This window comes from Terrapene carolina, unplaced genomic scaffold (assembly GCF_002925995.2).
Source record: "Terrapene carolina triunguis isolate 2854851 unplaced genomic scaffold, T_m_triunguis-2.0 Scaffold172, whole genome shotgun sequence".
Classification (NCBI taxonomy): Eukaryota; Metazoa; Chordata; order Testudines; family Emydidae; genus Terrapene; species Terrapene triunguis.
Window position 1 is genome coordinate 1374270 of NW_020664523.1, and position 12729 is coordinate 1386998.

The 12729-nt window shown below is 48.1% G+C and overlaps 1 protein-coding gene across 1 annotated transcript; it reads left to right on the forward strand.

Annotated features, from left to right (window-relative positions):
• The first annotated feature begins 2584 nt into the window (after window positions 1–2584).
• RPS4X (ribosomal protein S4 X-linked) lies at window positions 2585–12491 on the forward strand. Its single transcript, XM_024199399.2, has 7 exons — window positions 2585–2609; window positions 3225–3302; window positions 3992–4172; window positions 4997–5094; window positions 7952–8123; window positions 10119–10276; window positions 12326–12491. Exons 1-7 carry the CDS (start codon window positions 2607–2609, stop codon window positions 12425–12427), a joined length of 792 nt encoding a protein of 263 aa, XP_024055167.1. The 5' UTR covers window positions 2585–2606; the 3' UTR covers window positions 12428–12491.
• The last annotated feature ends 238 nt before the right edge of the window (window positions 12492–12729 follow it).

Genomic DNA, 12729 nt, shown 5'->3' on the forward strand with positions numbered 1-12729 from the left:
GAGGGATTTTAGTACTGTACACAGGAGAGCTGTTACCCTTCCCTTTACAGTTATGACAGGCTCTTTCACTGGTAAAAGACCCTGCATACCCGCAGAGTGTAAGGTTATGCCCTGAGTCCATGGAAGGGTAAGGGTGGGTGCCTACATTAAGAGGGTTATGCCTTGAGCCCACAGAAGGGTAAAGGTGGGTGCCCTACAGTGTAAGGTTACGCGTTGAGCCCTGGGAGCTGGGTAAAGGTAGGTGCCCTTAGAGTATGCGAGTAACAGAGAATTTTGTCTGGGTAACAGCTTGGCGGGATGGGGGTTCATGTGTGGAGAGCTCAGTGGGGGGTTCTGGGTGCAGGGTGGGCGAGACTCAGCAGGGGGGCCTGCGAATGGGGCGGGTCTGTATGCATAGGGGTTGGGCAGATGGCAGGTGGGTCTGACCTGACCGGGCTGTGGTATCCCCAGGCCCTCCCCTCCCCCCCCAGTGATTTACTGCTCTGTCGGCTGTCAGAAACGATGCACCCATGCTGCTGGGGAGGGGGTGTTATTGCTCTTGCAGCTTCCCTTTCTTCCCCATCAGAAAGTCATTTTTCTGTGAGGAAGCAAAGAAATCTGCGCAGAACATGAATTCTGAGTGTGTGCAGTGGCACAGAATGCCCCCTGGAGTACTCTTTGTAGGCTAGGGGGACTCTGTAGGGAAGCATGGGATCTGGGTTCAGCAGCAGTTAAGCTACAGAGAGCCAGCCTAGAGTAAAATGCATTAAGTTGTTCCTCTCTGTTTTAGGGAGCAGCCTGTTTCCTCTATCTCTGTTTTTCATTCTGAATTCTAAGAAGTAAAGGAGTGTTATGTTGCAACCTCCCAGAAAGAGTACTTTATTTAACTTCTCTGTGGCAGTGCTGTGAATGTAATCTAGACAATCCTTGTTTTCTGCAGTGCTGACACATTTGGATGTTACACACTGCACGGGCTGTTTGCATTGATTTTAATTAATTACTGAAATAATATAAACTTGTAAGGAAACTTTTAATATTCAGCTCTCATACAGTGCTTTTCATCTGTAAATCTCAAAGTGCTTAACAAATACCATACTCCTCAGTTCACTGATCGCACTGTTGCCAATGCTCATGATTTTATGGTGAGTCTTGCACTATTTTGGTGTTTTTTCTTAAAGCCCGAACTCCTGCAGTCATGAAAATGTTAAATAGCCCCTAAATCACAAATTCCCTTCCTTCCCCAAAACCTCTATCAGGTCCCCCTATGTGTGAAGGCTCCCCTCCCCCACACCACTGCCCCTTTATGCCCCAGAATCGTGTTTTGTCCATTAATGTGAGTGGGCCTGTAAGTGGCCTGGGGCAGTGCCCTGGTTACTGGTCTGGCCCATGCAGTGCATATTTAGTCCCTACATAAACACGCACATACCAGTTTTCCTAGGGCCATGGCTGAATTTACACCTTGCGCACCCCTAGGCACAGCATCTTCAGCAACCCCACTGCCTACACCTGACCTTTGTGTTTTCCGTAAAAAATGAAAAGAAAAGAAATATAAATACAGCCTCCCCGGGAAGGCACAATACCCTCTGCTACTCATGGTGCTCACAGCCCGAGCCAGGGCGCAGACCACCTGCTCCAGGTGAGGCGCTAGGGGGGACTGTACCTCTCCCCATGGCGAGCAGTCCCTGGGTGTCTTCCATCCCTCCGGCATGGCAGCCACGCTCTGGCTCTGCCCATGTAAGTGAATGGGTCGCTGGTAACGCCCCTCCCCAGCACAGGACGGAGGCAGTGGGGCGAGCAAGATTGGGAAGGGGCTGTGACGCTCCCAGCACCTTTAGTAGCTGCCCCGCTCGGCCACGGCTCACAGCGCCCCCAGGCAGGTTGACTCTGATACTCACCCTGCTCCAGCCCCACTTGCTGGGCGGCCACCAACCTGCACCCGGAGCTCTTTGTATTAACTTTTTAACTTTTAACCCACTTTTAACTTTTAGGCGCCCCTAGGGTGACCAGATGTCCCGATTTTATAGGGACAGTCCCGATTTTGGGGTCTTTTTCTTATACAGGATCCTGTTACCCCCCACCCCCATCCCGATTTTTCACACTTGCTGTCTGGTCACCCTAGGCGCCCCTAGAACGCCGGCACCCGCCTACCGTGCCTAATTGGAAATCCGGCCCTGCCTAGGGAGAGGAGCCACCCTGATTAACAGCAAAATAACACTCCTCCCAGGGGGATACAGGGGCTCGATCTGTTGGGTCTTGGAAGAAGGTAGATACCTAACAGCCCACTAGGGTGACCAGACAGCAAATGTGAAAAATCGGGATGGGGGCAGAGGGTAATAGGAGCCTATATAAGAAAAAGACCCCAAAATCAGGACTGTCCCTATAAAATTGGGACATCTGGTCACCCTACAGCCCACGGGTGCCTCGCCAGCCCACGCTGCGCCCGCATGGCAGCCTGGGGCTCTACGCTGCAGCTCGGAGACTGGCTGCGCTGCCGCACTGAAGCCTCCCGGCCGGCAGAGGACGCTATCTGGCACTCGCGTTTAACCAGGCTTGTCCTAGCCGGGCCGCCGTCCGGATATCCGCGGCTAGACGGAAGTGAGCGGTCCTTTCCTCGGCAGAGTGCAGCCATGGTGAGTACGCGGCCTGGTCCCTGGTCCCGTCATCTGTTGCCATCCGCCGCCTGCCGTGGCCCCCGCCGCCGCATCCTGGCCGGGGCGAGGGGACCCCGCTGTATGGGGCCGGAGGGAGCCGGGCCGGAGCCCTGAGGCGCTCTCCAGCCCCGGCCCCAGAGATCCCCGCGGGGCCGAGCGGGAATAGCGGGTTCTCCGAACTCCTGCCGCGGCTCGCGCTGCCCCTGGCGCGGAACGGGTGTTGGACCTGGCTGGCGAGCGGGCCCGGGGAGTGGGAAGGACGGGCCCGAGCAGCTGCCGTGGCTCCAGCGCACACGCGGCGTTAAGGGAGCTCTTACGGAAGCAGGCCGGGTGCGCACAGGGTAACGCGGCTAGGGGTGTGCGTGGAGCTGTGTGTGGGGTGTTACATGGGAACTGTAATCTGTGCAGTCTTGCAGGTACTGAGGCGGCCAATTCGGAGAGGGGGTTGTGGTGGTAACATGCGGAGACGGATACCGTGATACGTTTCCGCCTCACAGTTCCTCATTCTCTGTGTTAACAGCACCACAGGTTCTTAGGAACGACTACCTCGTGAGCAGCTTAGTAGTGTCTTAATCTATCTTTTTCCTACCCAAGGCTCGCGGTCCCAAGAAGCATCTGAAGCGTGTAGCAGCTCCAAAGCATTGGATGCTGGATAAATTGACAGGAGTGTTTGTAAGTATCTCTTTGTGAATTCTACACCTCAAAATCAAAACAAAAATACCCGGTTTCACAGCTGGAATGTTTGTCTCCTTTTAATCTGCCTGTATTTGGCTTGGTAGGCGATTGGGAGCTTCTGTGAGGTTTCAGAGTAGCAGGCGTGTTAGTCTGTATCAGCAAAAAGAGCAGGAGTACTTTATGTTCAAATAAATTTGTTAGTCTCTAAGGTGCCACAAGTACTCCTGTTCTTTTTGTGAGGTTTCAGCCATCTCGCCTCCACAAATCCTTGGCAGAATTTGCCCACTGGTGGCAAGTAAGAGAAAATTATCTTGGTTGGTGACCACTTGTTTAACTTGGCAAGGGTTGTTCAGGGAGATTTAGAGTGGAGTTTGCAAGAGAGGGAGGCCATTTACATTTGTGGGATGTATTAGTACAGTTATTGGGTTGGCTTGTCACAGAATAACTCAAATGTTTAGACCCAGGAACTGTTGTTGGGTGTTTCCCTACTGCAGCTGTCTCTGGCATATAAGGAGCAAGGCTGTCTGTGAGCCAGTGGGATCCAAACTTTATGAAGTTGTGAAGAAATCATAAGTCTAACCTAGTATTTATTGAGCATGTGCTATTTCTGTTTTGGAAGATGGGCTTTGCTGTTTGCCGATGTGATTGAACAGCTGGCAGAAACTTATTTTTTCTTCTCTTTGTAGGCTCCCCGTCCATCAACAGGTCCCCACAAATTGAGGGAATGCCTTCCACTCATCATCTTCCTTAGGAACAGACTCAAGTATGCCTTGACAGGAGATGAGGTCAAGAAGATCTGCATGCAGAGGTTCATCAAGATTGATGGCAAAGTCCGCACTGACATCACCTATCCTGCTGGCTTCATGGGTGAGTGGAGACAAATCCTGGGAGAGATGGGGAGGATTGGGGCAAATGCTCAGCTTAATAAACGGTTGCATGGCAAAAAATGAGCCTTTCATCACCATGCCGTGAAAGCCAGTGTTTGATTTTGGGGGTTACCCAACTGGGTGGATGGGGCAGCTGTTGCTGTGCAGTGTGGCTTGTGTTGGTTAATGTTTTAAGTGCACATTTAACCAGAGGCCATAATTGGCCAAAACCAGCAATCGGTGCATTATTGACACACTTGTTCCTGATTCTGACAGTGAAGGTAGTTTTTGTGAACCTCAACAGATTAAACGGAAGAGAGCAGCTAGCTGACTCTTCAGAACTGTTGGAAAGTCCAATATTTTGTGAGCCTTGCAGTTGTTCTGGGAAACCACTTCCAAACCATGTTGTTGGCCTTGCTTAAGCATTGGACTCCGCCAGTAGTTGCTCTGCTTTAGTTTTAAGTTGCATACTGCCACTAGTATTACTAACAAATATTTGCAACCTCTGAGTGGTCCTTTGCACCTGGAACTACTTTCCAACTTATCTGACCTGAGTCTTGCATAGCCCACTATTCCATGACTCATTCTAATTGTAGCCACTTACCATGTAGACTGGTAGCTATTCAGGAGTGGGGGCTTATGTCGACATGGCTGCCCCACTGTACAGAGTTTTTATATACTTCATGGTGCTATATAAATGAGAACTCCTCGCTGATGGTGGAACCTCTAGTGTGAATGCTACCGAATGGGGTAGCTTTCAAGCTATGATAAAGGGCTAAGAACCTGGAAATGCCTCTCCTAATGAATTTGTTTGTTTGAAACCAGATGTCATCAGTATTGAGAAGACAGGTGAGCACTTCCGTCTGGTATACGACACCAAGGGTCGTTTTGCAGTTCACCGCATCACAGCTGAAGAGGCCAAGGTGAGCCCCTCTCTCTGGCAGTGTTTGGGAATGTTTTGTTTGCTTCTGAACTTGGTGCAGCCAGCAGAGTGGCTGGGTTTTGCTGCAGGTATCAAAACTCCCATGTGCATGAATCTAAAAGTTGGTGTCGGTCCTACTGCCTTGAGAGATAATCTGAGACATTCAACGTACCAGGTGCAGTCTCCATGGGGTTAAAGGGGAAGTGGTGAGGGCTTATGTAGTCTCCATACACAGAAGGGTGCAGCTGGCTGTCTAGTACGTGGCAGTCCAAAGTGATCTCTGTTTAAAACTTGTTTTATTATCCTTGCTGTAAGCCTTCCCTGGAGCCTTTTGAGTGGGGTGCATGTGCAGCTGTTCATTGGGGTCTTTACAAAGTGCTTGTTGAAGCATCACAGTGCAAATGGTCAAAATACACAGTGGGCTACAAGATTAGAGGAGGAATATAGCTGTACTAAAATGAACCACTTTAGATGACCTTAACTGTCTCTTCACTGAAGACCTGTCACATGGGCTCCCCTGTGGGCAAACGTTCGCTCTGGTGCACTCCCAAGTTGTTGTGCAGTCTGCTACTCTCCCTGCATCTATGTTCAAACTAGCCCCTACAGGGGGTAGTCAATACATGGGCTGTGGGCCAAATCTGGACTGCCAGATGCTTTTGAATGGAACCCAAACTCTTTATTTACTTATTATTGTTGGGTTTTTATTGTTTTCTCTGGAGTCTGGACCTCAACTATATCTTGACCAAGAAATTTGGACCTTGATAAAAAAATAATTGACTATCCCTCCTTTAGCTCTGGTTAATCTGGTGCAACCTCCCAATATAGATTACTGTGACTTTAAATTGAGTACAGTTCTAGTACAGACACAGCCTTATTTTTACCAAATGCTCAAGGCAGAATTTTCTGGGTGCAGTAAATATTAAACCTGCCTGTAAGTTCCTTTTGCTTTAAACAATTATACACTCTCTGATCAAGTTCTGAGACTTGATCCCTGTTTTGCAACAGTAAAAATTGGAATGGAAAATTGGCCTGCTAAACCCAGGGTTTTGAGTTAAATCCTTGAGGGGGGCCATTTAGGGATCTGGGGCAAAAATCTGTCTGGGGATTGGTCCTCCTTTGAGCAGGGGCTTGGACTAGATGACCTCCTGAGGTCCCTTCCAACCCTGATAGTCTATGATTCTATGATAAGAGGCCTGCGCCAATATTCTGTATCTGGTGGTGCGTGAATTATCACTTATTTGGGGAAGTTGGTATCTGTGGAAGAAATGGCCATTGGGTTGGGTCCAGGGGTCCTGGTCACTGGAGTAATCTCAGACTCACTAGTGGTTTCATCTGTCTTTAAATTGGAAGCCGCAAGGATGTCTGAAAACTGCTGCCCTTATTTGTGTTTGTATGCAAAATCTGCTCTTGATGGACGGCATGGAGCACAGGAAGGGCAGTGCGAGCTGTAAAACAGAATGGCTATTAACTGGAGACGACTCAGCAAAGTTTCTCAAATTCAAATGTGAAGTCAAAACCTTTGTCCTTACAGGCAGACAGACACTAAAATAATGGTTCTCCAACTCTTGCATCAGAGAATTTATCTCAGTGTGGCTGTTCTGTGAAATTACATGATGTGGTACCTTGCTTAAGTGTTCTTAGTTTAGAAAACAATAAACATTTCTACTTGTAACTGCCAGCCCTGTGGTTTGGCTGGGTTAGTTCTGCCATACATGTAATCTCACTAGTAGACACTGTAGGCCAAATCACTCCCTCAGCGACATTTGTTCCTTCCCCTTTGTTGCCATTTAGTGTTGCACAAGTGTCCGATGGGATAATTTGGTCTACAAACTATTGGTGGTACATGAGCAGGAAAGGTCTCAACTTGATTCCCAGATCCCAGGAGGAGATTTTAGGGCTGGTAGTTAGAGGAAAACATCATTTTACTTGTAAACTCAGCAGTTTAGATCTAAGGGAGGCACAATGGACACATCTTCATGGTGCTGCTTTTGGTTATACTTCTGAGTAGAACCGTGCTCAAATCTCTTTGTGGACACCTCTCCTCCCAATCTAGATCTTTTGGAGCACTTGGGTTATCTAGAAAGTAAAATTAGGGTAACATTAGGAGAAGGTGAAAATAAACTTGCTTTGCTGCAGTGGGGATGGGTATGTACAGTACTCAATGCCTGACTGCTCTAATCTCCAGGCTACGCTGCAGTCTGATTCTCTCCTGTATTTGCTGCCCTCTCAGCTATGTTGTGACTCTCAAATTTGATCACTGTTAAATTTACACCACAGAGACATGAAGTAGCCATGTAGGGATCAGAGGTTAGAAAACCATTAGCTTTGTAGACCACATGAAAGGGTTCTGGCAACTGCTCTTGGTCATGGGCCACAGTCCAGGGACCTACACTGGAAGCAAAATCTGGAAATCAGCTTCTCTTCTACTTGCCTGCCAGGTTCACAGTTCCCTTTGTAAGAGGCCTTCTCTGAAAAGCCTCAAGTGCAGTGTAATTTGTGTTAAAAATGGACTTGGCCTCAAGCTGTCTTTTGTTACTGAGCTGGGATGTCAGTGAATACCTCTGCTGACCTGCCCAAGGCCAGCAGCAAGACAGTCGTGGTGGAAGTGCTGGAGAGAGGGGAGAGTTGCTCCCTTTAACTTCACTCTGGAGTAAATGAGTATTTTGATAGCCTCTTAGTTGGACACTTTGTTCTGGAGTGGAGCTTGGCCTCTGCCCTTGGCACATGGCTTATCGAGCAGTGCTGATGCTATTGTGCAGAGGTGATGCTTTCATGTGTTGTATCTAGGTCCTGCCCTGAGCCATATAAGCTGTCAGTCTAGTCTGCTTGCATTCATTGCTGTTGGCTTGTGTTCACAGTACAAGCTGTGCAAGGTGAGGAAGATATTTGTGGGTACTAAAGGAATCCCTCACCTGGTGACTCACGATGCCCGTACCATCCGCTACCCAGATCCCCTCATCAAGGTGAATGACACTATCCAGATTGACCTTGAGACTGGCAAGATCACAGACTTCATCAAGTTTGACACAGGTACGTCCTTCCATCTCCTCCAGCACTCAGCTCTCCAAAATAGGAGACCAGGGGTTTGAATAAATGGGGCTATAGCATCCCCCCTTCAAAGGGAAGAAGGCATTTAGCTGAGCTGCACCGTCTATGGGATCCAATTTCATTAGATGGGCACAAAGTGGGCTTGGAGGTGCCAGAGCAGTTTCATAGTCCCATGTCCAAGTGTAACAGCAATACTGACTTCCTGGTTTTAGACCACTGTGCGGTATAGCTGCTGGGGAACTTACCGAGTGAAAATTGGCACAGATCTAACATGCAGGCAGCAGCACCTGGGGTATATCACTTTGCCATGTGGGAATAAAATAGGCAATGCCCTTGGGCTAATTGTTGCCTGTTGTAAGGCGAGCATTTGATTCCAGGCCTGGGATGGAATAGGCGTGGTAGGGAAATTTCTAGATTATAGAAGTTTCACTGCTCCTTCCTCGTCACACTCCAGATATAAGCTCCCCCAGTGTACATTGTGTATGATGTCTAGTGCTGTTTCAAATGAGGCACCTCTCTGAAATGTGGATTGCCAAAGACTGTCTTAAGGCAGGTCTGCACTTGAAACACTGCATCGGCGCAGACACAGCGCTGTCTACACTGCTGTGTAGGTTGGTATAACTGCATTGGACAGGGGTGGATTATTCTCACAGAACGACGTAGTTATACTGAAGTAATTTTGTAGTGTAGACCAGGGCCAAATCTTAATTTCTGTTTCTCAGTAGGGTCTTCTACACAGGCAGTGTAGGGTTCATGTTTCCGGGGCTGCTCTACAGACCTCTGCTAGTCCCACAATGAGAGAAGGTGGTTCTCTAGTTGTCCTGGCAGAGGAGGTGCCCTCCATGTGTGGCCTGGGGTAGGGGGAGGAGTGGGGACTCTTCCTGACTTTACTCAGACTGAGTGCACAGGGGCTTGAGTGGGGGAAGTGGAAGAGCCCCAATGCCTGCACTTGAATTGCATTTTTTGGTTGTAGACTGTTTCTCTTCACGATGTTTCCTCTTCCCTTGCCCAAACTGGAAGGGATGCCGCATAACCTGTGTGTGTGTTCCCTGCTGCAAACCCAAATGCATCGCTGCTGTTGAGATAATCTCTCGCCCTGGTGTTGCATTTGTGTCTTGTGGGGGGGCTGACAGTAACCCATTCATGTAACATCTTGTGCCATGCTAAGGCAGTAATACGTGCAACGTTGGTGTGCAGTTATATGTAAATTCTTCTAAACGTGTGGCACACATTTGATGTGCCACATCTCAACTTCAGTATTGATCAAGGCAGGAGCTTAAAGAAAGCCCTGATTTCTTTAACTGACTTCTTCATGTCGATCATCACTTCCAGTAGGACAGTGCTGATGGGGTTGGAGAAACCTGGGTCATAGAAGTGAAACACTTGGTCTCAAAAATAACACCCTTACCTCCCATGTTTCAAACTTTGTAAAAAAGTTACTTATTTTGTCCTGATGGTCTCTAAATCGTGATGGTGTTTTGAGGGTCCCTCTGTATAGTGCAGTCTTTTGGATAGGAGGAGTGAGGTTATGACCAGTAGGAATAAAACCGAGTGAATGAAAAAAATATGACTGCACTGGAATAAAGCAGTGAACACCAGCTTCTCACTGCAACTGTTCACATTTGGTGTAAACTTAAACAGATGCCGCTAGCGCCTGTCCATGGACTTGCATGGCCTGAGGTGGCCTCACTTGTTGGACAGTCAGCCTAATTGTAGTAGGTCATCGGGTGCCAACACAACTAATTGGACCATGTGCTGTCTGGTCTTTTGTCTTTGTAGCATCTTGGTCTGACTGGTAGGGTTTCTGCTTGACCTCTGTACTGGGGCATTACCTTATTGCAGCAGCATCGGACCAGACAGTGGTGCCCCATCTCTAGCAGTGGTCCACACAGGGTATAAATGATGATGCACATTGTCATAAAGTGCGTGGGGTTTATTCAGATTCACAAACTCACTAGTGGTCTTCCTTCCACTTAGGTAACCTGTGTATGGTGACTGGTGGTGCTAACTTGGGCCGTATTGGTGTGATCACTAACCGGGAGAGACACCCAGGCTCGTTCGATGTGGTGCACGTGAAGGATGCCAATGGCAACAGCTTTGCCACCAGGCTCTCTAACATTTTTGTTATTGGCAAAGTAAGTGTGAGCTAATAGAACCCCTATTGCTTTCCCTCCCCATGTCGTGGCTTGTGCTGAAGAGCCTCCTGCTGGATAGATGTCTCACTTAGGGGGAAGGGGCAAACAAGGTGCTAACTGCAAGAGAGACGGATGTGTTCCCAAGCTAATTCTGAGCTTGTTCTGTCTGAAGCTGCTGCTCCAGCTGCTGTCCATAGCAAAAGTTAAACATTGGCTGGGGCTGCCATCTGGCTCCACCCCATGTAGTCCCAACCTCCTACAGGCTGTGGCCTGTTCACATGGCTGCCCTCACACCCACATTAGTTGTAATGCAAACATTTTTGACCAAAACAGCCAAATTGCTCCGTGAATGTACAGAAACCATTGTGTGTGCTGAATTGAAAGGTGGTGACCTCAGGGCACTGGCTGTGAACCATAAGCTGAGCATGTCCACTCATGCAGGCCATTTTCCCATGAACGTGTCCTCATGCTGTGGAACTTAAGAGCAGATTGTGGCTTCTGATCAGCTTGCAGAGGTCACTCTACAAAGCAACAAGATGCTGTGCTGTGCTAATGGAAATCCACCTGCTCTTTACCATGTTGGCCAGAAGGGATCCTGTGATAATCTAGCCCGCTCTCCAGTGTAACACACACAGGCCACAGAACTGCCCTGAAATAATTCCCTGTTTGAGCTACAGCAGATGGTTTAGAAAAACATCCAGTCTTGACTTTAAAACCACCAGTGATGGCAAAGCCACCACAACCTGTGGCAAACTGTTCCAATGGTTAATTACTCTCATGGGGTCCCATTCTGAAAGAGGTGACTGTTTGAGGCCTGAGACCAAAGTGGGGTGGCCTCAGTAAGGCTGCAAAGGGGTCACAGGTGCAGTTACTCCAGATACAGTGACTAGGTGGAGGACTAGTTAATAACTGCTAAAGAGGCAGTTCACAAGTCACTAAAGGCTCTTGACCAAACAGCAAGCATTAGGAAGACAGTCTCTGCTCATTGAATACAGTATTTTAAAAATAGTTACATACAAGTAACTCCTCATTTGTACTTCCAGCAGCAAGGAAAAGGAACAGGTATTAGAATATGCTTTGGACATATTAGCCCAGCCATTAAGGGTCTGATTCTGCAAAGTGCTAAATGCCTTCGGCTCCCACTGATCTTGATGGGAGAGGAGGATGCCTGCCGCTTACAGGCTCGGACCATAAGAAGGAATATATATTTTAAAGTGGAGCACTTTGCACCAATGCCGCAGTACATGATGGGTAACAAATTCCTGCAGCTATGTTGCCTTTATATTGTCGAAGAGGAAGGAGGCAGGGATTCGGCTGCTAGTGCAAAATTCTGAGACCATGTGTGTCCCTGGTGTTACCCCACTGACCTGTGGGACACCAGACTGAATTTAGTCCTGTGCCTATCCATGAGTTCTGTCACTCAGTAAACTATACTGTGTGGCTATACTGGATCTGTGCAGCGGTGCTTGAGTTATGTCCTGCACGTAGGTGAAATGTTCCACTTGATCCTGTAATCTGTGTGTGAAATCTGCTGTGGGTTTTTGACTGATGAGCTGGAACTAGGGAATGCACTGGCAGAGCAGCTGACTACCCTGGCATTTCAGGATTAACTTTATTTTGATCCCCATGATGGATTTCTTATGAAAGACTAAGGTCTTGTCTAAACAAGGTTTTTTAAACCAGTTTAGTTAAACTGGTACAAATCCTTGTGTGGCTGCTCTTCTGCTTTGAAGCATTTATTTCAGCGTAGCTTTAATCTGTTCCTAATAGACTTAAGCTAAATTGAAATGAGTGTCCATGCAGCCTTTTGCATTTGTTTTAACTGAATCTGTTTTAAATCCCACCTTAACACAAAGTTGCACCAATAAATTTAACAAGCCCTTAGAAGCTGCTGCAAAGAGAACCGAATTTACTTCTCAAGAGGGAGGTTTTCTTAGGCCTGGAATAACGTGGAGGGAGAGGGGGGGTGTAGTCTGGAGTTGGGTAAAGCACCGATACTATGAAGGTTGCTTGATTGTACTGTGTTGTGATTCTCCCATCTTGCTTTAGGGTAACAAGCCATGGATCTCCCTGCCCCGTGGAAAGGGAATCCGTCTGACCATTGCTGAAGAGAGAGACAAGAGACTGGCAGCCAAACAGAGCAGCAGTTAAACCCTCAAAAGTGGACAAACAGCAGGCCATTTCCTTTGTTAAATAAAATTGTTACCAACTGAAACACTGCCTTTTTCCCCACCCTCTGAACACCAGTTCTTGCAGTCCTGTGGTTCTGATAAGCTGGCAGTGCACTGCAGGCTACCAAATCACAGGACTCTGGTCACTCTAGAATACTAGGTCACGTGTAGAAGGAAGCAGCTGAGCTACTACCTGTCCCACATTCTAACCCAGGGGTTGGCAACCTACGGCATGCGTGCCGATTTTGCCTGGCACGCAGCTCCCAGACAGGGTCCAGCCAC

Coding starts and splice junctions, on each gene's coding strand:
- RPS4X (XM_024199399.2), top strand. Junction 5,095..7,951: donor TCACAGCTGAAGAGGCCAAG/GTGAGCCCCTCT, acceptor TTGTGTTCACAG/TACAAGCTGTGCAAGGTGAG. Junction 10,277..12,325: donor ACATTTTTGTTATTGGCAAA/GTAAGTGTGAGC, acceptor ATCTTGCTTTAG/GGTAACAAGCCATGGATCTC.